This window comes from Saimiri boliviensis, chromosome 7 (assembly GCF_048565385.1).
Source record: "Saimiri boliviensis isolate mSaiBol1 chromosome 7, mSaiBol1.pri, whole genome shotgun sequence".
NCBI classification, from domain to species: Eukaryota; Metazoa; Chordata; class Mammalia; order Primates; family Cebidae; genus Saimiri; species Saimiri boliviensis.
In genome coordinates this window covers 50,768,448-50,792,420 of record NC_133455.1, presented here as the reverse complement: position 1 = coordinate 50,792,420, position 23,973 = coordinate 50,768,448, and the positions used below count along the sequence as shown (strand labels likewise).

Sequence of the window (23,973 nt, the reverse complement as noted above, 5' to 3'; positions counted from 1 at the left end):
TTTCCATTTTTATTGCCGCCTTATAGGTTCTTATTAATCATTTAATGTTTTGTTTTTTGAAAAATATTGAATTTCTCCTGTACTACTGCCCTCAGTTATTGTAATAATCTAGAGAGATAGACAAAAAAAAGTCACCATTATCTACATCACCATCCTTTGGATGAATGACTGCATGTCATTTCACTGGTCTCTTTGCTTTAGCCTTTTCTCTAATTTATTCTCCAAGTGGTAACAAGAAATGTTTCAAAGGAAGGATCTCACTGACTCTTTTGTTTACAGACTTAACACTTCCCTTTGGTCTTTCCTATAAAGAACAAATTCCTTCCATGGAATGCAACATATTCTTGCCCAGGCTTAACTTTCTAGCCTTCTATCTCACCCTTATCTCCCATGCCCAGGTTATTTTATACTTTATCACATGATGCTATTTTCTCATTTTTTAGTTATACAGATGCTGTTTCCATTGCTCAATATACCATGCTCCCCCTATCACTTGGCAAACTTTAACTCATCCTATAATTGTCATATAAGAAATGACTTTCTTCTATTTGCCTTGCTTGTTTCTCCAGCCCCTTTCTACTTTCATCAATTGGATTATATGACACTCTTACTTGCTTTCATCTCATCCTGTGCTTACAGGATATTATAATTGGTTTCTGCACAACTGTCCATTCAAGTATATTGTAAGATTTTGAAATGAGTAACTGTGTATTGTTTATCACAGTATCTCCAAATCCTAACCAAATGCTATAGTATAGTTTAGCACATAGTTTACACTCAAATATACATTAAATTTGAAATAAACATATAGGAAAATGAAAGGAAGTAATATGACAATATAAAGTTCAGGTTGAAAGAATTTAAATTAGATCACAATTCAGATTCATTTTACTTTATTCTCTTACCTGTTGAAGCAAATAAGTGGAAAATTGTCACTTCTGAATAATCAAATTAAAATCAGTTTTGGAGATTTTAAAACTCTAAGAGCATTTACAATTTCAAATGTACATAACTTAGTCTAAACAGCACCCTCAGAAAACTGAAATTGTTTTAAATTATGTGATGTGTTTATCCAAATTGCTAAGGACTATCAGGAAGACCATAAAATGGGAACCGAAAGTACAATTCTGTTTTCTCGGTGTAGAAGAAAAACCTAGTAGAGCTTAAGAATGTTCAGGACAGTGTGCATATCAAGCCCAAGCATATGAATTAGATGGGCAATGACTTATTCACCACACTCTAGAAATGAAGAGAACCATTAGCATTAAGAAAAAAAAAGAAAAACTTAGAACATGTAAAAGTATTAAGTTCTGTAGGAACCAAATTTATAGATCTTATTACTCCAAAGTAATAAATAGAAAGAAAAGGAAGAAACTGAATACCTTCAGTGGTATTCTTGCTATAATTGCTACATGAGGCAATGAAGAGATTTAATTTAAATCCTGATAATAACATTTTGTGAAATACAATGAAACATCTTCACATTTGACCAATGTATGCTACAACAAAACATGTTCTTGAATGTGTCATGTAGTCTCTTTATTAAATTTTTGTCACTGTCAGCCTTTAAAAAAAATCAGAAATAAGAAGAAAGTAAATAGCTACTTAGTCAAAATATTTTCTTAAACCAAATGGCAAATAGAAACACCTCTCATCTTGTATATACAAACTCTGTTTGAGTATATATCACTAAACTTAACTTGCATGGCCAAGCCGATTCACTAAATCCTACCTATTGACTTACACCTAGTCCACAGTCTACGAAGAATCCTGACACCAGGGCAGGGGTTGCCTTAAAGCTTACACCTCTCTCCCACTGGCACATGGGTTCAACACAGGCAGGGATCCTTCACACTGCTGGTTAAATACTGACCTGCACATTATAGCTCTCCAGATAGCAGGTTCATACTTTACAGATACATAACAGAGTTCATGCATTGCACCACAGTACTTCAGCATCCAAAGTCCTCTTGGCTATCTGTAGCAGAGATGTATATAGTTTACCCTGGCCTTGCTAGAGGTTAGCTGACAATGTGGGATACTTTGATTCTTTACAGTCCCCAAGTTTTTCACATTTTAATATTGCTCATATTTAAAACATAAAACACTATGACAAAGTGGCATATTTACAAAGCACCATTTAATAAGTAAATTTATACTTCAGATTTTGATTATCTAGTTTCTTTTCCCTATGTAAATAAATTCTATGATTTTACACTGGAGGTTAATCTGTGATCCAATATTTATGAATGGGAAACACATGCCAAAGGTAGAACATCTTTTGATGTAACTTTTCAAAGACAGCTTTAAGTTAATATTTAACAGAAACTACTTTTTACTTTTTTTCTAATGCTTCAGAAATAGCATTTATGTGTACCCACAACAAAATTTGCAATTTTAAATATACCATTTACATTTAAAAATAGCTGTGAGATTTCTATTACACTGGCAAAGAAATTACTCTACAGCTATGAATCCTTATGAAAGATCATTCACTCAACACTTGATATATTCTGTTCAATAAATAAAATAAGACTTTGAATTTCTTAACAATGAAAACATCATCATAGAATGGTTTCTACAAAAAGCATAGCTTTTGAAGTAGACAATAGTATTTTGATGATCTACTAAAATGATATTTTTTAAAGAAAGGAAAAAATACACTTTGGGAGTCTGAGGTAGGCTGACCACATGAGGTCAGTTCACAACCAACCTGACCAACACGGTGAGACCTTGTCTCTACTAAAAATGCAAAAATTAGGCAGGCATGCTGGCGCACGCCTGTGATCTGAGCTACTTGCTAGGCTGAGGCAGAAGGATTCCTTGAACCCAAGAAGCAGAGGCTGCAGTGAACAGAGGTCATGCCACTGTACTTCCAAATGGGTGAAATAGTGGCATTCCATCTCAAAAAAATAACTTAAAAAAACTTTTAAAAACGTAAAAATAATTTTTAAAAGTTGAAATTGATTTAGATCATATATGATTTAATCTGATTTTCAGTTTTCTAACTTGGAGGCAAAAACAATAGCTTCTTTCATAGCTTTATTCATAAATGATGGAAGTAACCCTAGATACTATTGGGCTAAATACTTAGATAACCTAGATACTTAAGGCTAAAGAAAACAACTGTTACATAGCTCCCAGCAGTTTGTTTCAGATAGATCCTTAACAATGGGAGACCCTAAATTAATGTGTACTAATGATCCCCTAGATTGCCTAAGCCCTTACATACTCTGAAATTTTCATGTTTTCCATGCTACAAAATGTTATAAAATAAGCACAATCATTGAAACTTGAGAAAAGATAAGTATAAAATAATCATCATGGTAAAGCACAGCCAAGAAAAACCTCCTATCATCTTCACAATTTAAGTTGTTTTTAAAGAAAAAAAAAACTCTCTCTCTCTCTCTCTCTCTCTCTCTCTCTCTCTCTATATATATATATATATATATATATATATATATAGTTGTATAACTCATGCCTATTCACTTTTATTGACTGGGAATGACACTGATGAGGTTTGCCTTCAGGATACCATTTTTCCTTTCTGTGACCCATTTTACCCCTGCAAAAGGATTCTTTCAACAACTAGGCCACACACACAATCTTTCATGTTTAGAAACATGCTTTCTTAGAGAGTATGACAAACTAATTGATTTTAACACGTAAATAATGGATAAGATTTTTATCACTACTTGCAGAAGACAGATAATTCATTTTGCTCTGAACAAGGGACAAATCCTTTGAAAACTGACTAATCTCTAAGTGTAGAATTCTTCCAGGAATCAGTGAACAGGTAAGGGAAGTATTTTGAAGGAAATAGATCTACTTTTCTGATATAAGTTGAATTCTATGGACAAGCACTGTGTAAGGCAGAAAGGTAAAATTACATCACATAAGCACTCACTTAAATACTTAAGTAAAAGACTGGCCATTAATCCTGTCAATATACTTTCCAGGTTGACTTACATTTCATCTTGCCTTACACTGTAATGTAATAGATTCAGGAGATAAATATAAGCAGCAGTCTATAGCCAATATATTTTTCCACATTAATTCTTACAATAAAAATAAAAAGAAGGAAAAGGACTATAATATGTTGGTTAGCCATACTTTAATAGCAACTTGATGAAAATTAGATAACACCATGAGATACATGAGAGTGAGACAGAAGAGAAAGAGCTCTAACTAAAAGTTATCTCTTTAACAACTCACTGGTGTTTTAATGGAGTTAAAGTACTTCACCTAGATGTCTATGTGAAGAATAGCTAAAAAATGATAACACTGAGTTTTGTATGTTCCTCATTACATTTCAATTTGCTAAATAAAAAAGCAAGTAACGATAAAAATATATGCATTGACTACGGAGATATAAGTTGAATTTGTCATAGTACTTTAGATATACTCTTTGAATTCATTTTGGATCTCAAGCATGAAGTCATGGGAATGTCATCTATCAATGTTTTCTGAAATCAGACATCACAGAAAAACTAAGATGTTCCAATAATAGACCATCAAGCTTTTGTTACTGCTTATAAATGATAATTCTTAGAAACTTTAGAATACTGTTTCTAATTTTCTGGAAGCTTCCTGAATTAAGTAGAAAAGAACAGTATCAAGAGTCAATATTATTTATCACACAGACATAATTTTTCTAAATAACCAGAAAATATATTGCAACCCAAATACTATACTCATATTTAGAATAATAAACTCTTAAGTTCGTGTAGCCTATTAGTAGAACATTAATTGCTGCTATATTCAAGTGAAGATTTTATTTCTATTTTTAAAGCCAATAAATGGAGATAAGTTTTTAAGAGTTTTTAAAACACCAGACCACACCTCAAAGCAATTTCATACTTCTGTATTAATTACCATAATAGCTATATTTCTAAAAAGTACCTGCATATGGCAAATAATATACAAGCAACTGACTGACAGTCTGGTGTTTACACAATTCAATTCATCGACAGTTAAATTTAATGAAGATTCTAACTTACCGGTGGATCAGCCCCCTTAGAACCAGCCAGCCCTCCTGTTAGGGATTCGATATCCTGAAAAGGGGAGAGGTGTTGATCGTAAAACGCGACTCAACAGCATGAAGAATCCCCCTGTCCCACAGTGCAATAATTTATTTAGCTGCAAAGTTGGGCACATCCGGTGCTTTATTATTATTTTTTGCAATCTTGGACACTGTAATACTATGCAAATAGTCTACATCTAAAGATCTAGATATTCTCTCCAACTCTGGATAGTCTATTAAAAAAAACATATAAACAGATATTTTTGAAAATATGCAGATGTTTCATCTTAGAAGAGCTGAAGTGAGAACAGAGAAAAGAAAATTTCAGTTTAACATGTTATTTTCAAAAATATTAACCCATGGAAAATATTTAACCTACAAAACTTTAAAAAATATTTTATTTTTAGTTTTTATGAATACATAATAGTTGTCCATATTTATGACACACAAATGATATTTTGATGCAATATTTGATGTGCAATAATCAAATTTAGGTTCATCACCTCAAACATTTATTATTTCATTGTGTTGGAAACATTCCAAATCTACTCTTCTAGCTATTTTTAAATACACCATAAATCATTGTTAATGATAGTCACCCTTTATGCTATTGAATATTAGATCTTATTCATTTTATCTAACTGTATTTTTGCACACATTAACCAACTCTTCTTTTTTCACTACCTCCCAACTAGCCTTCCCAGCCTGTGGTAACCACCATTCTATTCACTACCTCCATGAGATCATTTTTTTATAGCTGTCACATATGAGTAAGAACAGGTGACATTTGTCATTCTGTGCCTGGCTGATTTCACCTAATATTCTCCAGGATCATCCATGTTCTTGAAAATTTTAAAAATTATATCTATGGTCTACTCTTTCAACACATAGAAGATAAAAATATAAAGAGATTGATTTTTAATCTTTAATCAGTAACCACTGAAGATCATGCTTGAGTAATGATTTATAGTTGTTAAAGTTATAAATCGAGAAATAGGTGACAGTGTGATAGGCTGTAGAGGCTGTGACCTGTTTATAGTGACAACTACAAGTTAGCCTTATCAGTTCTAAGGCTTTGGTTCCAGAGTTACTAATGAATTACGTGACTTATTCAAAAGAAGTTGAAATTCTGGGTTTTAAAGTAAAATCACCCAGGTTTTTTGTGTTTGCAACTGATTTAAGTTGTAAACCATTCCTCATTCCTCCAAATGAAAAACACAACTCTGCTCAAAGGCTGCTGGAAAGGAGTTTTGAGTTACATTGAATGGTTACACTTTATGGCTAAAAGGTTCTTTCTTATGACTCTGATCATCTCTTATCTGTTTGCATCTAGTTGGAAAGACAGGGATGAAGGAGAAATATGTCGCAGTGAGAAAGCAAAGAAAAAGAATAATTAAGTCACAATTGAAGTAATAGAAAATGAAATGCCTATGATTAGGAAAATGGCCAATACTTTGATATAATTAAGAGGACTTAGCCTACTAATTCACTTAGGACTTAATCAGATCATTTTCCCGAAATATTTAAAAAGTAAGATATTACGAAGCCATCAAAAATGATGAGTTCGTGTCCTTTGTAGGGACATGGATGAACCTGGAAGCCATCATTCTCAGCAAACTGACACAGGAGCAGAAAATCAAACACCCTATGTTCTCACTCATAGGCAGGTGTTGAACAATGAGAACACATGGACACAGGGAGGGGAGCACTACACACTGGGGTCTGTAGGAGGAAAATAGGGGAGGGAGAGCGGGGGTGGGGAGTTGGGGGGGATGGCATGGGGAGAAATGACAGATATAGGTGAGGGAGAGGAAGGCAGTAAATCACACTGCCATGTGTGTACCTATGCAACAATCTTGCATGTTCTTCACATGTACCCCAAAACCTAAAATGCAATAAAAAAAGGTGAGAACCCTTAATTATGCAATATAGGGCTGAGATGAGCACGTGATGGAAACATTCAAGGAAGGGGACAGGGAGGGATGGTGTTATCACCGTTTTCATCTGAAAATGCTAACTTTGAACAGGAACATAATGGGTAAGAGATTTATTCATGCATATTTTATTAAAGGTCATAAATGACAAGGAGTACTTGTCAAGAAAATTATTAAATGGTCTCCTTTCTAATGGAAATGTATGTATACTTTTCTCTACCCATAATCTTTTTTGAGGCCTTCGCCTCTCCCATTCTAGCTACAAAAGAGGCTAATAAAAATTGATTCAAATATTGCAGGGACCTGCCAGAGAATTATGCAATATAGAATCTGGGACACATAATGGTAGAGTTTAAGTCCTTGATGTATCATTTGAGGAATGTTTGAAATGAGTGATTCTCCTGCCTCAGCCTCCCAAGTAGCTGGGATTACAGGCATGAGCCACCATGCCCGGCTAATTTTGCATTTTGAGTAGAGACGGGGTTTCTCCTTGTTGGTCAGGCTGGTCTCAAATACCCATTCTCAGGTGATCGGCCCGCCTCTGCCTCCCAAAGTGCTGTGATTACAGGTGTGAGCCACCACACCCGGCTGAATGTAAGGTCTTTAATGAGGTGATTAAGGTGACTGATCCAATATGACTGGTGTCCTTTCAAGAAGAAGAAGAGACATCAGGATGTGTGCACACTGAGTGAAGGCCATATGAGAACCTAAGAAGAAACCAGGAATTTCCAAGCCAAGGAGAGTGTTCTCAGAACAAAGAAAATCTGCAAACACCTTTATCTTGGAATTGTAGTCCTAGAACTGTGAGAAAATATATTTCTATTGTTTAAGTCAGTCCATGGTATTTTTTTATAGCAGCCCTAGCAAACTAATGCATGCATATTTATAATTTGGGACTAGTTTATAAATTCTTTGGAAAAAACTATCATATTTCAATATAGAGTACATAAAAGTTCATTAAGCAGTCTATAAAAATCAATATCAGTGGAATCAATGTGAAATAGTAAAACAACAATTTCTATTGAATGGTTATATTTAAAATTATTTCAAGTCCTTAAAATATTTAATGAAGTATTAGGTATATGTAAACACTTAACAAAATTTATTGTATTCCAAATATTGATAGTAAGCATTTCTCTCGTCTCCTTTATAGAAAAATTCAAAATTTCCCTCACCCATTCTGCACTTTCTCTTAATGTGTCCTGTTGTACCCACCGCATCACTGCAACTCCTCTTATCAAGGCTGCCAATGACATCCTATCATTCAAATTTAATTTTTCATGTTCTATCCTCATATTTCTTGATCGCTAAGCTTCAGTCGACACAGCTGACTACTCCATTTTTATTGAAATACTTTTCCCTTTTGGCTTTCATTTATTTTCACCCACTATATGATTTTATTTAGTACTGTGGCTCTAAATATAATGCATGCTAATAAATTTTGAATTTCTATCTTCAGCTTCAATTTATCTTCTGAGATGCACACTGCCACTTCAATCTCCACTTAGATGTATGTAGTATAGCCATGTAAAACGCAATAATGCAAAATTAAACTCTTGATTCCATCACAAGTCTTCTCTTAAATTAGGTTCACATCTCAGTGATTGCACTCTTATTAAATGGCATCACCATTCACCCAGTTGCTCAGGTCCAAATACATCAGCAAACCCTACCAAGTCTATTGTAAAAATACTACTTGACTTTGACTGCCTCTCACTACCTTCATTCATGTGATCCTAATCCCTTGGATTACATCAATAATATCCATCATATAAACTGAAAAAATATATATAGCTTTCTAATTGTTGTCCATGAATTTGTTCTTATCTCCCTCTCCCCTATATATTCTCCGCATAGTATACAGAACTATCCATTTAAAATATAAGTTAGACCACATTACTGCCTTGACCAAAACCCCTCCATGGTTTCTCAGCAATCTTAGAATAAAACACAAACTTATTGCTATGCCCTGCCATGCCGTCAATGATCTGGGTCTTGACTATCTCTCTGACCATATCTTTTGCCATTCTCCATCCCTTTTGCTCTCTCAGACACAATGGCCTCATTACTATTGCAAAAAATATTCAAAATCTGGCTTCTATCTCAGGGTCTTGCACATGCTTTTTCTGCTTCTTAGAGTGCTCATTTCTAGATTTCCTAGTCCATTGTGTGTTGCTATAAAGGACAACCTAAGGCTGGGAAATAGAGAAGAGGGAGAGGAGGAGAGGGGAGGGAAGGGGAGTGAAGGGAAGGAGGAAGGGAGGAAGAGGGGAGAGAAGGGGAAGAGGAGGGGAGGGGAAGTTAGTTTATTTAGTGCACAATTCTGAGGCCAGAAAGTTCAAGATTGAACATCTGCATCTGAGCAGGACCTTAGGCTGCCCCCACCTATTTCAGAAGGAGCCAGCTATGTGAAAGAGTGAGGAGGTGTCAGGCTCTTTGTAACAACCAGCTCTTCAGGGAACTCACTCATCCCCAAGGGAGGGCATTAATCTACTCATGAGGGATCTATCCCATGACTGAAACATCTCACAGTAGGCCCCACTTCCAATATTTGGTGTCAAATTTCAACACAAGGTTTGAAGGGGAAAAACATCAAAACCATAGCACTAGATATTCTCCTATTTAACTCACTCGCTTCATTCAGATCTTAGCTTGTATACCAAAACCTCAGAATGACCTTCCCTAATTGTCTAAATCAGTCAAGGTTCCATGTGAAAAAAATGACAAACTCAGAGACTCTGCAGAAGAGCATTTAATAAAGGGATGATATATAGCAGTATGAATAGTTTACAGGGTCCAGAGGAATGGTGGTACACAGGAAGTAGCAACAGCTAGACATTGTAACCACCCTTAAACCTAAAAAAGTAAGTTACAAGAACCATGTTGCCAAGAGTCCAGCAAGAGGTGAATACCTATCATCAACCTATAGAACACCTTGCTACACAGTGGAGACTCAATAAATAATTACTGAATAATATACTTACTGAATAAATGAAGTATGTGATACTATTTTACATATAAAAAAGCTGAGTCTCAGAGTATATATGGTGAAGTGTGTTTTATTTTTGTATAACTGCATCACTTTGAAAGCATGGCTCAAAGCAATAATGTTTGCACAATAAATCTTTATAGAATGGCTGAATGAATAAACTAATAAATTACTTGCCCCAAATCGCACAGCTGTTGAATGCTGGAAAAAAGCTTTGAAATCCCAAGTGTTATAACCCCAAGCCCAGTGTATCTTTGGTTCCATCATATATCACTAGTGAGACATTCTCCTAAAGGAAAAATCCGTCAACTATATATTTTCTCATCTCTTGAGGTACCAAGTTTCTACATATCACTTGGTTTCTAGTACATCAGAAGGAAAAAAACACAAAATGATTTAATAGTCAGTAAACAATGCATTAAATTTATCTTCTGGTTAAACACTGCCAATGCTTCAGATTAAAGGTCTGACACCTTAATCATTGTAGAATCAATAAATCAATGCTTGAAAATTAGATCTAACATGTGTGGCTGGCATTAATAAATGATTCAAATATATTAAACTAAAAATCAATAATGTTTATTTTTATGTAACATTTCATAGTGTGTAGGTTCACAGCATTGGTAGTAATAGAAGACAAAATGATTTTAAACAAATCATTCACTTTTTCATATAAGGCTTAATGGAAACAATCTTTCATCACCGAATACCAGCTCCTTAAGGCAAGCATCCAAATAATGAAGCTGAGTTTGTTAATGAGGCATCTTCCTCCTCAAGCAGACTTAAGCAGTTAGTGTTTCCTTGGCAACATTACAGGGTAAATTTCCTGGGAGGCAGAGAATAAGCAGGAAACACACAGAGCAATTTTATAAATCTTTCCTATGTAAGCCAAATGGTGTCCTATTTATTCTTTAAAACAACAAAAAAAGGGGGGGGAAATATCTATTTCTTCACTTTGATTATAGGCCAGCCCAAATCTGAATATTCCTTGAGTCACACAATTAACTCCTTCAAAAAAGAGCAATTGGGCAAATTTTGTGGCTGAGACATTATGCTGTTCACAGGAGGACACAATGAGGAGTAAATCAAGGTCACAGTGTTCATAGCATTCAGAGACATGACATGCTCTCTGACTTTAAGCATTTTTCAGTCTAAAAGAACATAAATCTGCAGAACAACGTGAGGAAGAATTTTGAGAAATATGGTGTTAAAATTATAACAGACAGGGTTTGTGATGGTAAATTTTATAGAGTAACAATTAGTTTGGGTATTTCATATTGCCAGAATTGTACTTAATTTTGAATGAATACCAAGTAAGTTTGTCCAGGAACTGGCTGAGTAACATAATAATAAACATTTATTAAGCATTTACTGAAACAGACACCATGGCTAAGAGCTCTACTGCCGCATTAGGTGACATCCTAATTCTCTTAGCCATTATTATTTTCACCATTTCAAGATAATAAAACTGTGTCTTTCAGAGTTTAAATGACTCAGCCAGACACAATGGCATATGCTTATAATCCCAGCACTTTGGGAGGCAAAGGTGGGTGGATCACAAGGTCAGGGGATCGAGACTATTCTGGCCAACATGGTGAAACCCTGTCTCTACAAAAATAAAAAAAAAAAAAATTAGCCAGGTGTGGTGGCGCACACCTATAGTCCCAGTAGTCCCAGCTACTTGGGAGGCTGAGGCATGAGAATCGCTTGAAGCCAAGAGGCAGAGGTTGCAGTGAGCCGAGATTGTACCGCTGCACTGCAGCCTGGCAACAGAGCAAGATTCTGTCTCAAAACAAAACAAAACAAAACAAAACAAAAAACAAAACAAAACAAAAAAAACAGAGTTTAAATGACTTAAGAAAAGTCACACAGCTAATAAGTGTTCAAACCAGAGAGGCTGACTCCAGAGGCAATGATTTTTAACAACAATGCTTTCTTGAATAAAGTGAAGTGTGAGAAAAAAAATAGGGAAGAATAGGGAGGACTTCTTGGCATGCCACTTGGTGACTTGGAAGAAAACATAAATACTTATTCACTGTCTGACAAAGGAGTGCAACAAATTACAGGCAGAAAAATTCTGAGATGGCTGATAACGTCTGATGGGAGAATGACTATCCTTGATTGACCTGTAAATATGAGCTGATAACATTCGATTTAGCAAAAAAGTAAAATGCCTAAGATCTCGGCTACATATTTCTAATTTCAAAGTCTTCTGTCTGAATTCAAGACTAAATAAGAAATATAATGTGTATCAAAGACACAAGTGTTTCAACAGTGCATCGGATGGGGCTTTCTGAAGAAAGTGTCAGAGATTCAGGTTCTACATTTTCCACTTGATAAATTTTGTGTGTGGCTTTTTCTTGTCCATTCCTTTTCATATGGCTGAAATGATAAAGGGAACATTTTTGCTAACTCCTGACTCAGTTTCAATCTACTTCTCTTTTCCGGCATTTCCACATTGATGCATCCTTGCCATCTCAAACTCAGTATATTCAAATAAGACATCATCTTCTCTCTTTTTCAGCCATTACTGTGGCCAACTGCCAATTTCCTATTTCTGTTGACATTTTCAATAAGCAGTTAGTTATCCGATGCAGGTTTATGAATATCAAAAGAGTTTTCTCTCACTCTTGTATTCATATACCAATCCAATCTAGTTTTCCTTGTAAACAACTGCCTAATTGATTGCCTTCTTTCATTAACTGCTACATTTACTAGCTTAGTTCAAAACCTCCCCCACCCCTGGCTTTTTCCAAAATAGTGTCTTTGTTGAGCTCCTTTTCCCACTCTCTTATATCATCTTTTCTTCAAATCAGTTCCCAAAGGGTGACCTGAAGACCACCACCAGCAGCTGCTGCAGAAATATCACCCAGGAACTTTTAAGACATGCAATTTCATGGGCCCTACTCCAGTCTGACTGCATCCAAAACCACTTAAGAAGCCCTTCAAGTGAGTCTGATGCATGCTAAGGTTGGAGAACCACTGCCTTGGAGTGATATATTTTAAATGCAAATATAGACAGTTTACTTCTGTACTCAAAAATTTTAAGTAAGGTTCCCATTCCTAGGAAGGAAAGATAATCAAACCTCTGCACATGTGTTTTTCCATCAATCATCATTACATGTTTCTGAACTACTTTTCTCACTTTACCTTTTACCATTTTCCCCAAAGAAATCCTGCACTTTTATAATGAATCCTGCACTTCCTTATTGTGACAAGTGTTTTCTTACTTTTATGTTTCTGCACCTAAGACTTTTCTTTCTAGAAAGCTACCCCTACCTTGTGGATGTTATTCATCCTTTGAAACTCAGTCTAGGCACCATCTCCCCTCAGGAAGCTTTCCTGAGTTCCTCAGACCAAAGGGAGGGTTCTACTCTTGCACAACAGAGGAACTGTCCCAAGAAACTTTGCCTAAGGAGTAGTCTACAGCTCTTCAATTTTAACTTCAAGCCTGCAAAATGCAACACAAATGTAAAAACAGGCAGCTTAGTGATCAAGAGAACAGGTTCAAGCCTGGCTTTACTACTTACTGTCTGTATGACCTTAGGCAAATTGTTTTATGTTCCTTACATAAAATAAATCAAACTATGTCCTAGTACCCAAATTAGAAAAATATGGAATACATATAATAATTAATTTTGATAATTCATGGAAAGCTACCTATTGATAACTTACAGCAAACAATATAATTATTATTATTCATGTAATAATACATAGGCACAGTCTAGTTACACATGTGTAAAATAAAGATAGGCTATGGATATAGATTACATAAAGATATATTTTAGAACAGATAAGCACTAGAATAGAGGTAAATAAGACCAAATATAGACTAATCTTAGGTATAAATCTCCATTATATTTCTAAAGATTATTTTGCCTAAAAAAGAAGTAACTCTAAGATTCATTTTAGTTCCCCATATAGCCTCATAACTTGTATGCATTTCTACAGCTTTGGTTATTATAAATTTTTCACCAATGTCATACTAAATTTTTTCATTCTTCCTAATAAAAAAATTAGCAATATTTTTGCTATACAGTAGAAACTATTTCTGGGGTAACATGCACACCAGGAACCTATACAAATTTATTCCTCTTTCAATGTGTTGATATCACATGTTTATATGCCATGATTGTGGGCAGCTTTAAGTATGTTAGAAATGTGTAATAGTTAGGCATAGGCAAGGACTTCATGACCAAAACACCAAAAGCATTGGCAACAAAAGCCAAAATAGACAAACGGGACCTAATCACACTCCACAGCTTCTGCACAGCAAAACAGTCATTAGAGTGAATCAGTAACCAACAGAATGGGAAAAAATTTTTGCAGTCTACCCATCTGACAAAGGGCTGATATCCAAAATTTACAAACAACTAAAACAGATTTACAAGAAAAAAACAAACAAGCCAATTCAAAAGTGGGTGAAGGATATGAACAGACACTTTACAAAAGACACATATATATGAGGTCAACAAACATATGAAAAAATGTTAATCATCATTGGCCATTAGAGAAATGCAAATCAAAACTACATTGAGATACCATCTCATGCCAGTTAGAATGGAGATCATTAAAAAATCTGGAGACAACAGATGCTGGAGAGGATGTGGAGAAATAGGAACACTTTTACACTGTTGGTGGGAGTGTAAATTAGTTCAACCACTGTGGAAGACAGTGTGGCCATTCCTCAAGGATCTAGAAAGAGAAATTCCATTTGACCCAGCAATCCCATTACTGGGTATATATCCAAAGGATTATAAATCATTCTACTATAAGGACACATGCACACGAATGTTCATTGCAGCACTGTTTACAATAGCAAAGACCTGGAACCAACCCAAATGCCCGATGATACACTGGACAGGGAAAATGTGGTACATATACACCATGGAATATTATGCAGCCATCAAAAATGATGAGTTCGTGTCCTTTGTAGGAACATGGATGAACCTGGAAACCATCATTCTCAGCAAACTGACACAAGAACAGAAAATCAAACACTGCATGTTCTCACTCATAGGTGGGTGTTGAACAATGAGAACATATGGACACAGGGAGGGAAGCATCACACACTGGGGTCTGTTGGGGAGAAACAGTGGAGGGACAGTGGGGAGTGGGGAGCTGGGGAGAGACAGCATGGGGTGAAATGCCAGATATAGGTGAAGGGGAAGAAGGCAGCAAATCACGCTGCCATGTGTGTACTTATGCAACAATTTTGCATGTTCTTTACATGTACCCCAAAACCTAAAGTGCAATTAAAAAAAAGACCTAAAAAAGAAAAAGAAAAAAAAAATGTGTTATAGCCACTGACAGGAAGAATTCAACATTTAAATGAGAATATCAATATTATAATCCTAGATACACATAATTTACAAGAGACTCACTTGTTCAGTGGGTCAGAGGCTCTATTACTGTGATTCTAATCTACAGTTAGGTCTTCAATTACGTGATGTGTGGATCTTCTCCTACCTGACACAAAATACAAGCAAATAACTAGAAAAATATAATACCATATGCTTTAATTTTAAAAATCAGGTTTTATTTTCAATCCAGTAAATAATAGCTTAAAATACTGGGTTTAAAAAGAAATAAAAGTTGGAGATTAGCCTATCTGAGGTGATTTTTGTAAGAGGAAAGAATAAAATACTGTCTTTTCCAACTGTTAATAACTGCAGTTCCACTGACTGTGGTACCTTAAGGCAATATATCAGTCTGATTCATAAATGACCACAAAGCAGAATTTTTTTCTGAACTGAAAGCAAAAACAGGGTAAGTGGTTTATGAAAGACCTATCTGTATCTGTATATATATATATATATATGTCTGTTTTTAAAATAGGATTTTCAGCTGAATATTAAGTATTTCCTGCTCATACTTTAATTTTGGAAATAATAGCCATAGAGGAATTGGTTAGAGCTAGGGGGTGAGATCGTGGCTTAAATTAAAAAAAAAAAAAAAAAAGCAATTAGCAACACGATCCAAAATCAGATATGCAAAATTTTGAAAGGAAGTCTAATTTTAGTCTAATTTTAGAAATATATAGAAAAATTCTCGTTGCATTGCTGTTTTCTTTGGGTAAGAAATTCATCAAGTTATAAATTATAATAAGCGAATTTCAATTTTATTTTTATTTTTTAGTTCAGTTTTTGAAATAAGTGATGATCATAATGTTAACAAGAAATAGCAAAAGAACATATGAGATCTCTATTTCTCTTCCGGGCAGCTCCGTTTCAATTGATGCTACCAGAATTCTAATATGAATAAATGTTTACAATACCAAATAATACTATTAAATGGAAATGTAACTGACTGAAATCAGAGCATCAAATGCACTGATGTTATGCTATTCAAGTAATTGAGACTATAGCATGATGTAGGAGTCTTAGAGCACAGCATAGTGCTGGAGATTTAGAGTCGATTATAGAACGTTCTACAGTTATTTTACGTTCTACAGACAATCTTGTTCTTGTTTTCATCCAATCAAGTTCCCTCCCCGCAAAAACAACTAAAATCAAGCTTCAAAGTCTCTAATATTCTTTAATTTACTGGGATCAATTTAGAATATTTTATATCCTTATCTCTCCTTTCCTTTACTTTTCTAGGACATATTTTTAATTACTTATTCTTCCTCCCAAACGTAACTGACAGCATTCAAACGAGCCACACAACTAGGTAAGAATTTCAAAGTGCATATAATGCTAAGTTCCTTGGTGTTAACGCAGTGGCAAAGTTTGGAAATTTCTTTTGTTTGAGAGCAATCAAAACAGATAATATAGACAGTCCTTACTTAGCACGAAATAGTGATAACTGTCTTTACCTAGCATGGCTCCATGGTAAATCAGTTACCATAAAGCAAGTATATGGCTTCCCTGGTTCTGACATGTACTGGTTTCAATAAACACAGTATAGTACCATTCAAAGCAAGAATATGGTGACATGTTAAAGGCAGACAAGTCTTCATTCCTTTGCCTCCAGCGTCCCTTAAACTGGATTGTGAATCTTGAATGCATAGTGCAGTAGCTACGTAACATAATATTAAAATTGGAATATTTCTCAATTTTAGCTTTGGTCCAAAGACCAAAAACAATGTAGTGGTGACCAGTATTTCCACATCCTTAAGCAAGAAACTACAAGTCATGTGAAAATACTGTAAAACAGATTCTGCCAGAATTGATAAACATTGCCTCTTAATGAGAGCATTATTGGCATATTAGGCAGGAAATTTCTTCATGGAAAATATACTAAATTTGCATTTAATGATTTTTGGCATCTTTAGACTTAGGCATCAAAGCCTATTCCTGCCTCTCACTCTTCAGCCTCCTACTCCTCCTCCCCTAACACACAGAGGTGTATATTCCTGAGGATCAGATTTGATCTGCACAGTGGGCAGTGTATCTTGAAGTGCTTGACCTAAGAGGAGTGTCTGTAAAGGTAAAGCAACATGGTCGATGAGTAAACTACTAAATTCCACTCTATGTGAAGAATGTTTTAATTTCCTATTACTTCTGTAATGAATTGCCATAAATTAGTGACTTAAAATAACACAAATTTATTCTTTTACAGATCTGAATGTTAGAATCTAAAAATCAAGGTGTTGGCCAGGCTATGTTCCTTCTGGAAACTTCAGGGGAGAATGCATTTCCTTGCCTTATCCAGCTTTTAAAGGCTGCCTGCATTTCTTGGCTTATGGCCCCTTCCTCCATCTTTGAAGAGCATTATGTTAATCTCTGGTTCTATCTTCACATCTCTTTTTCTAACACTAACCCTTTTGCCTCTTTCTTATGAGGAATCTTATATTGGATGTACCTAGATAATTCAGAATTCTCTCTCCATCTCAAGATTCTTAACCTAATGGTCTCACACCCACAATGTCCCATAGATAACATAGCCACACGTCCTAGGATATAAGATGCAGACATTTAGGGGATTATTTATTCAGCCTACCAAAAGGGGGAATTAAAAATGTAAGCCAGAACAGTCTTGGTATGAATGTAAGAATACCTTGGATTCAAACCAAATGAAACTTTCTTGACCAGACCAGCCAGGAGTGAACTCTCCATCCACTGAACTTTTATTACACGTATTTTCATGTATATATTGTCTTATATTATCATTCTATGTAATTTCTTTCCATGTAAATTCTAACTTTCTTTGCGTAGGTTTATCCATACCTCTCTATATTCTGTAATCTTTCAATAAATATGTTGATTCAACAACAGAAAAAAGCAAGGACACTTTCAGTGGGCAGTTTCCTGTGTGGGGGTGGACTCTGCCTTAAAGCATCCTGTTTCAGTACCTGAAATTCTTTTGATTATACACTGTTTTCTGTTCTGTGGCATTGAATACTCAGGCACAATGACAAGATAATACCTTATTGGAATTAGTCACCAATACTAAGTGAATCATTTCAACAGATTTTGCCTGATGTTATGAACCTCCACTGCAAACACATTGGGAGGAAGTACATTAAGTTAACCATTCTTTTATTGTCCAGACTGCATTTGTCAAATGTCTTTCACATAAGATTAACTCAACAATGACCTATTAATGGAAAATAGCTAAAAGCAAACTTTAACTAGCTGTGGAAAACAGATAGGTAACTTTTGACCAAGGGAAACACCAAGAAACGGTATTCAGCAAGGAAGAAATTGTCAAAAAGGAAGAGAGAAGAAAACAGTATGTCTTATAAGATTCTTTAGAACATCTTTGGAAACTGTGGTAGGAAGACTCTAAAATGGTTCCTAGAGATTCTTACCTCCTGGTATTAATGTCCTTGTGTAATCCACCTCTCATAAGTGCATAAGTATAGACCTAGTAAAAATATGGTAAGTGTTGGGATGTCTTCTTAATCTCTTTTGAGATTAGGTTACAAAAGACTGAGTTTCTCTCTCTCTCAGACACACACACACACACACACACACACACCTTCCTGTCAGGGGGAAGTTGCCATACCATATCTCTTATGGGAAGATCAAGGTAGTAAGAAACTGATGTCTCCTGCCAACGACTAGCCAGAAACTGAAGCTTGCCAAGCTCAGGTTAAGTGAATTCAGAAGTTGCCCCTCCCACAGTCTGATACTTTGGTTGCAGCCTTTTGAGAGATCTGGAATCTGAGGAGCTAAACTGTGCCAAATTCCTACCCACAGATGTTCTGATATAATAGATGTTGTTTTAAGCCAGTAAGTGTTCAGGTAATTACTTACACAGTAATAAATAACTAATATCAGAGTCAATATTCATATGTTTCTTATCATTGGGTTTTCTATATTCACTATACAAGTGCTCATTATACAATAAAAACATTTCATAGGATGAATCTTTTTAGGCCAATGAATCCATAAAAGAAATAAGCAATTTTCTTGCTCTGGATTTTATGGTCTGGTATTGCAATTCTAATTACACTTCTAAAAGCAAAGCATTATTGGAAAAATAACACTAAGTGATCAACTGATTGATGCTGACAATTATCAATATGAATCATAAAAATTGTACACATAACTTGTACTATATCTGCTTCCACACATATTTTCATAGTATTGGTAAATTTTGAATGTATAAGAATGATTAAATTTCTAAGAAAAACATTTTTGTATAACTTCTAGGTGGAGTGATGATACTTCAAAGCCATACAACCATCAATAAAAATATAAAATTCTATGGTGAAAAAGCAACTCTTTTTAATTATTTACAAATAGCTTAGCCAAGTTGACAATTATGTTTAAAAAGCACTGCATTTTTTTTAGTTGCTGAATATACCATCACAGCAGATGATTTACACTTTTTAAATCTGAAATACTTTCTAACATAAATACTTTTCAGTCAGCTTCTCTGACCACATAATGAAAATATCTATCCCACTCATTTTTGCCTAGTGTTTTAGAATAAATGCGGCAGTTTAAGTCTCTTTTCAGGAAGCACTATAAAGTGTATACGATGTAATATGATATAGCCTTATGTATCATAAAGTTAGATGTTTGTCCCCAACCAAATCTCATGTCGAATTGTAATCCCCAATGGGGGAAGTGGGGTCTGGTGGAAGATGTTTGGATCATAGGGGTAGATCCCTCATGACTTGGTGCTGTCTTGGTGGTAAGAGTGAGTTCTTAAGAGACCAGCTCCTTAAAGAGTGTATGGAACCTCCCCTTTCACTTTCTTTCTTTCGATTACTCCTGCTTTCACCATGTGATGTCCCTGTTCCCCCTTCACCTCCCACCATGACTAAAAGCTCTCTGAGGCTTCTCCAGAAGCCAAGCAGATACTCACAACATGTTTCTTATAAAGCCTGCAGGACTGTAAGCCAATTAAATCTCTTTTCTTTGTAAATTACTCAGTCTCTCCTATTTATTTGTAGCAATGCAAGAAAGGCCTAATAGAGAAAATTGGTACCAGGAGTTTGGAGCATTGCTACCTGGGGCACATTTCAGATACCTGAAAATGTGGAAGGGACTGTGGAACTGGGCAATGGGCAGAAGTTAGAAAAGTTTGGAGGGTTCAGAAGACTACAGGAAGATAAGGGAAAGTTTGGAATTTCTTAGAGACTGGTTAAATTGTTGTGACTAAAATGCTAATAGTAGTAAGGATGGTAAAAGGTTTTTAATAGTAAAAGGTCCAGGTGTCAATGTCTTAGATGGAAATGAGGAACTTATAGTAAATGGAGCAAAGGTCACACATGCTATGCCTTAGCAAAGACCTTGGCTGCATTCTGTTCCTACTGTAGGATCTGTGGAAGTTTAAACTTGAGTAATGTTTAGGGTATCTGATGAAAGAAATTTCTAAGCAGCAAAGTGTTCACATGTGGTCCAGCTGCTTTTAATAGTCTGTGTTCAGATGCAGGGACAAAAAAAAATGACCTAGGATTGGAATTTATGTTTAAATAAACAGTACATAAAAGTTTGGAAAATCTGCATCCTGGCCATATGATAGAGAAAGAAAAGGATTCTTTTTCAGGAGAGAAATTCAACCAGGTTGCAGAGCAATCACTTGCTACAGAAATTTACATAACTAAAAAGGAGTCAAGTGCTGACAGCCAGGACAATGGAAAAAGGACACAAAAGCATTTCAGAAAACTTGGTGGCAGCCTCTCCCATCCATCACAGTGCTAGAGGCCTAGGACAAAAGAACGGTTTCATAGACCAGACCTGGGGCCACCACTGTCCTGTGCAGAATTCTTGGCATCCTGATTGCTCCTGTTCCAGCCTTGGATCAAAGGACCCCAGACACTGCTAGTTCTGCCACTCCAGAGAGCACAAGCTACTGGAAGCCTTGGTGGCTTCCATGTGGTGTTAAGCCTGTGGGTGTATAGAATATAAGAGGGAATGAGGTCTGGTACTCTCTGCATAGATTGCAGAGGTTATTTTGAAAAGCCTCAGCACACAGGCAAAAAGCCTGCTGCAAGGGCAGAGCTTCTACAGAGAGCCTCTACTAGGGAAGATCCAAGGGAAAAAGTTGAATTGGAGCCCCCACACAGGTTCCCCATGAGGGCACTGAACAGTGGAGCTGTGAGAAGGAGGCTACAACCCTCCATCAGAGAATTGTAGATCCCACCATCAGCTTGCACCCTGTGCCTGGAGAATCCACAGGCATTCAGCAACCTGAGAGCAGCCTGGTGCTTAACCTTGCAAAGCCACAGAAGTAGAGCTTCCCAAGGACTTGGGAGTCCACCACTTGCACTAGTGTGCCCTGGATATGGGATATGGAGTAATACGAGATTATTTTGGAGCTTTAAAATTTAATGACTATCCTCTGGTTTCAAACTTGCATGAGGCCTATAGTCTCTTTCTTTGGCCAATTTATGCTTTTTGAAGTTTGTTTGCCCAATGCCTATACCCGCATTGTATCTTGGAAGTAACTAATTTATTTTTATTTTTCAGGTACATAGGTGGAAGGGAATTACCTTATCTCTGATGAGAATTTGAACTTTTGAGTTAACGCTAGAATTAGTTAAAATTTTGGGGGACTGTTGAGAAGGCATGATTATATTTTGCAATGTGAGAAGAACATGAGATTTGGGAGGGGCCAGCAATAAAATGATATAGTTTGCTTATTTTTCCCCACCCAAATTTTATGTTGAGTTGTAGTCTCAGTGCTAAAGATGGGTCCTGATGGGAGGTATTTGGATCATGGGGGCAGATCCTTCACAGCTTGATGCTGTCTTTGTGATAGTTAGTTCTCATGAGATCTGGCCATTTAAAAGAGTGTGGAACCTCCCCATGCCCCCTCACTTGCTCCTGCTTTTGTCATGTGGTGTGCTTGCTCCTCCTTCACCTTCTGCCATGATTGAAATCTCCCTGAGGCTTCTCTAGACACCAAGCAAATGCCAGCACCATGCTTACTGTAAAGTTTACAAAACTATGAGCCAATTAAACCTTTTTTTTTTTGTAAACTACCCAGTCATGCATTTCTTTATTGCAATGAAAAAATGGCCTAATACAAGATACTTTTAAAAATCTATATAAATTATTTTCCTTTTCATAAGCATTTGCAAATGATTCAGCCCTACTCTCTTCAGAAAAACACAAGCCAAAAAATAAAAATATATTTTCATTAGTGAACTGCTCAAATGACCATCTCTACACACCAGTTGGTTTTTGCTTCTTCTGAATGCTTTTGCATTTTATATTTCCCAACTCTGGTTTCCTTTGGCAATTCCCTGACCTCATTTCTTAATTCTCAGTGCTGTGTTATATAATTGTCTGAATAAGCAGTGTCCCAACCCCACCCTGCCAAATGAGACAAATTTATCCTGAATTTTGCAATCAGAAAATCAGCAAAGAGGTTAATTTGGTATCAACATGCTGTGATTTTTGTGTTGTATAATTTAGTGTTGGTATTAATACATGAGCTTTAGACCTAGAATGCCTAGATTTGAGTATTGGCTCTGACACTATACAGATGTGTAACCTTGGGCTAGTTACGTAAGAGTTTTGTGCTTTAATTTCCCGCATATAACACTTATAAAACAATAGTACCTGCCTTTGATGATAATTGGGAAGGCAAATAGCAAACGCAAATAAGGGTTAAGTAATAGCACGAATAGCAATAGTAGCAACAGTAGTAGACACTGCAATACTGTCTTGATGTGCTTTGTTTAATTTTGATTTGCATACTGGCAGGAGGGAAAATCTGGTCCTGTCAATTCCTCTACTGGTTCTGTGGCTGCAGACTCTTAACTCTCATCATCCAGTAATGAAGAATGTGGTAGCATAATTTCATCAGGAGGCACTGGGACCAAGTGGATGGTCAGGAAAAAGACTGACGTATTGCATGTTTAAACCCTGCATATTTGATTTACAAACTCATGAAGCAACCTAGTCTTGCTTATGAAGCAAAGACATAAACCAAAGTTAATCTCACAATGTTTTTATAGATTTAATGGAGACCTCAGCAAAACTTTTTTCTTTATAAAAGGTATTACTATGTTTTCAGTTGTTCATGCTTTCCTTTTGATTGAGCATTTTCTTAAGACATGTGATGAGTTCTTTACCCAGTAAAGGAATTAAAGATTTTTTGACACTTTGTTGGTGATAGGCAGAAAATAGGTTAACCTATTAAAATACAATCCAATTAGTCTTGACCTATATGATCGTCTACATTTTTCTCTACTAGATGATAAGATATTCTTTGATCCTTAAGCCTTATGCACTTGAAAAGAAACAGAGTCTTACCTTTTGACCTTAATTTCTTTTCTCTTGAGAAATAAGTATTTTTGACATGTGAAGTTAGAGAATATTAATCTTAAATTTGGGTTTATTATGAATCTAACAGCTTCCTTATCATTGTTGAAATGAATCATAGACAGAAAATGCCTACTGAGAGAAATGGCAAGATTACTAGAAAATGTAGATCTCCCTGAATTTCTAAATTTTGTTTAATTAATTTGTTTTAACTGTGTAATGGATTAAACAGAAAAAGTAAAACGTCTTTCTCATTCTTTTTTAATTGAAAGGAATTATCATAAAGTGTATACACTCCAAGTGACATATTTCTCAGTAAATCTTTTTTAGGCCCCTTAGGCTACTGTGATTCAT

The 23,973-nt window shown here is 35.6% G+C and overlaps 1 protein-coding gene across 13 annotated transcripts in view; it reads right to left on the bottom strand.

The window, feature by feature from the left end:
* PPFIA2 (PTPRF interacting protein alpha 2) overlaps positions 1-23,973 on the bottom strand; it is a 500,797-nt gene that overhangs the window by 405,222 nt on the left and 71,602 nt on the right. For 10 of the 13 annotated variants that reach the window (XM_074402490.1, XM_003927840.4, XM_010338464.3 and 7 more), the window contains one exon: positions 5,001-5,054. The exons of the other annotated variants lie outside the window; for them this stretch is intronic. In XM_074402490.1, the coding sequence (XP_074258591.1) occupies positions 5,001-5,054 (54 nt within the window). The remainder of the gene's footprint in view (positions 1-5,000; positions 5,055-23,973) is intronic. 13 annotated transcript variants of the gene reach the window in all.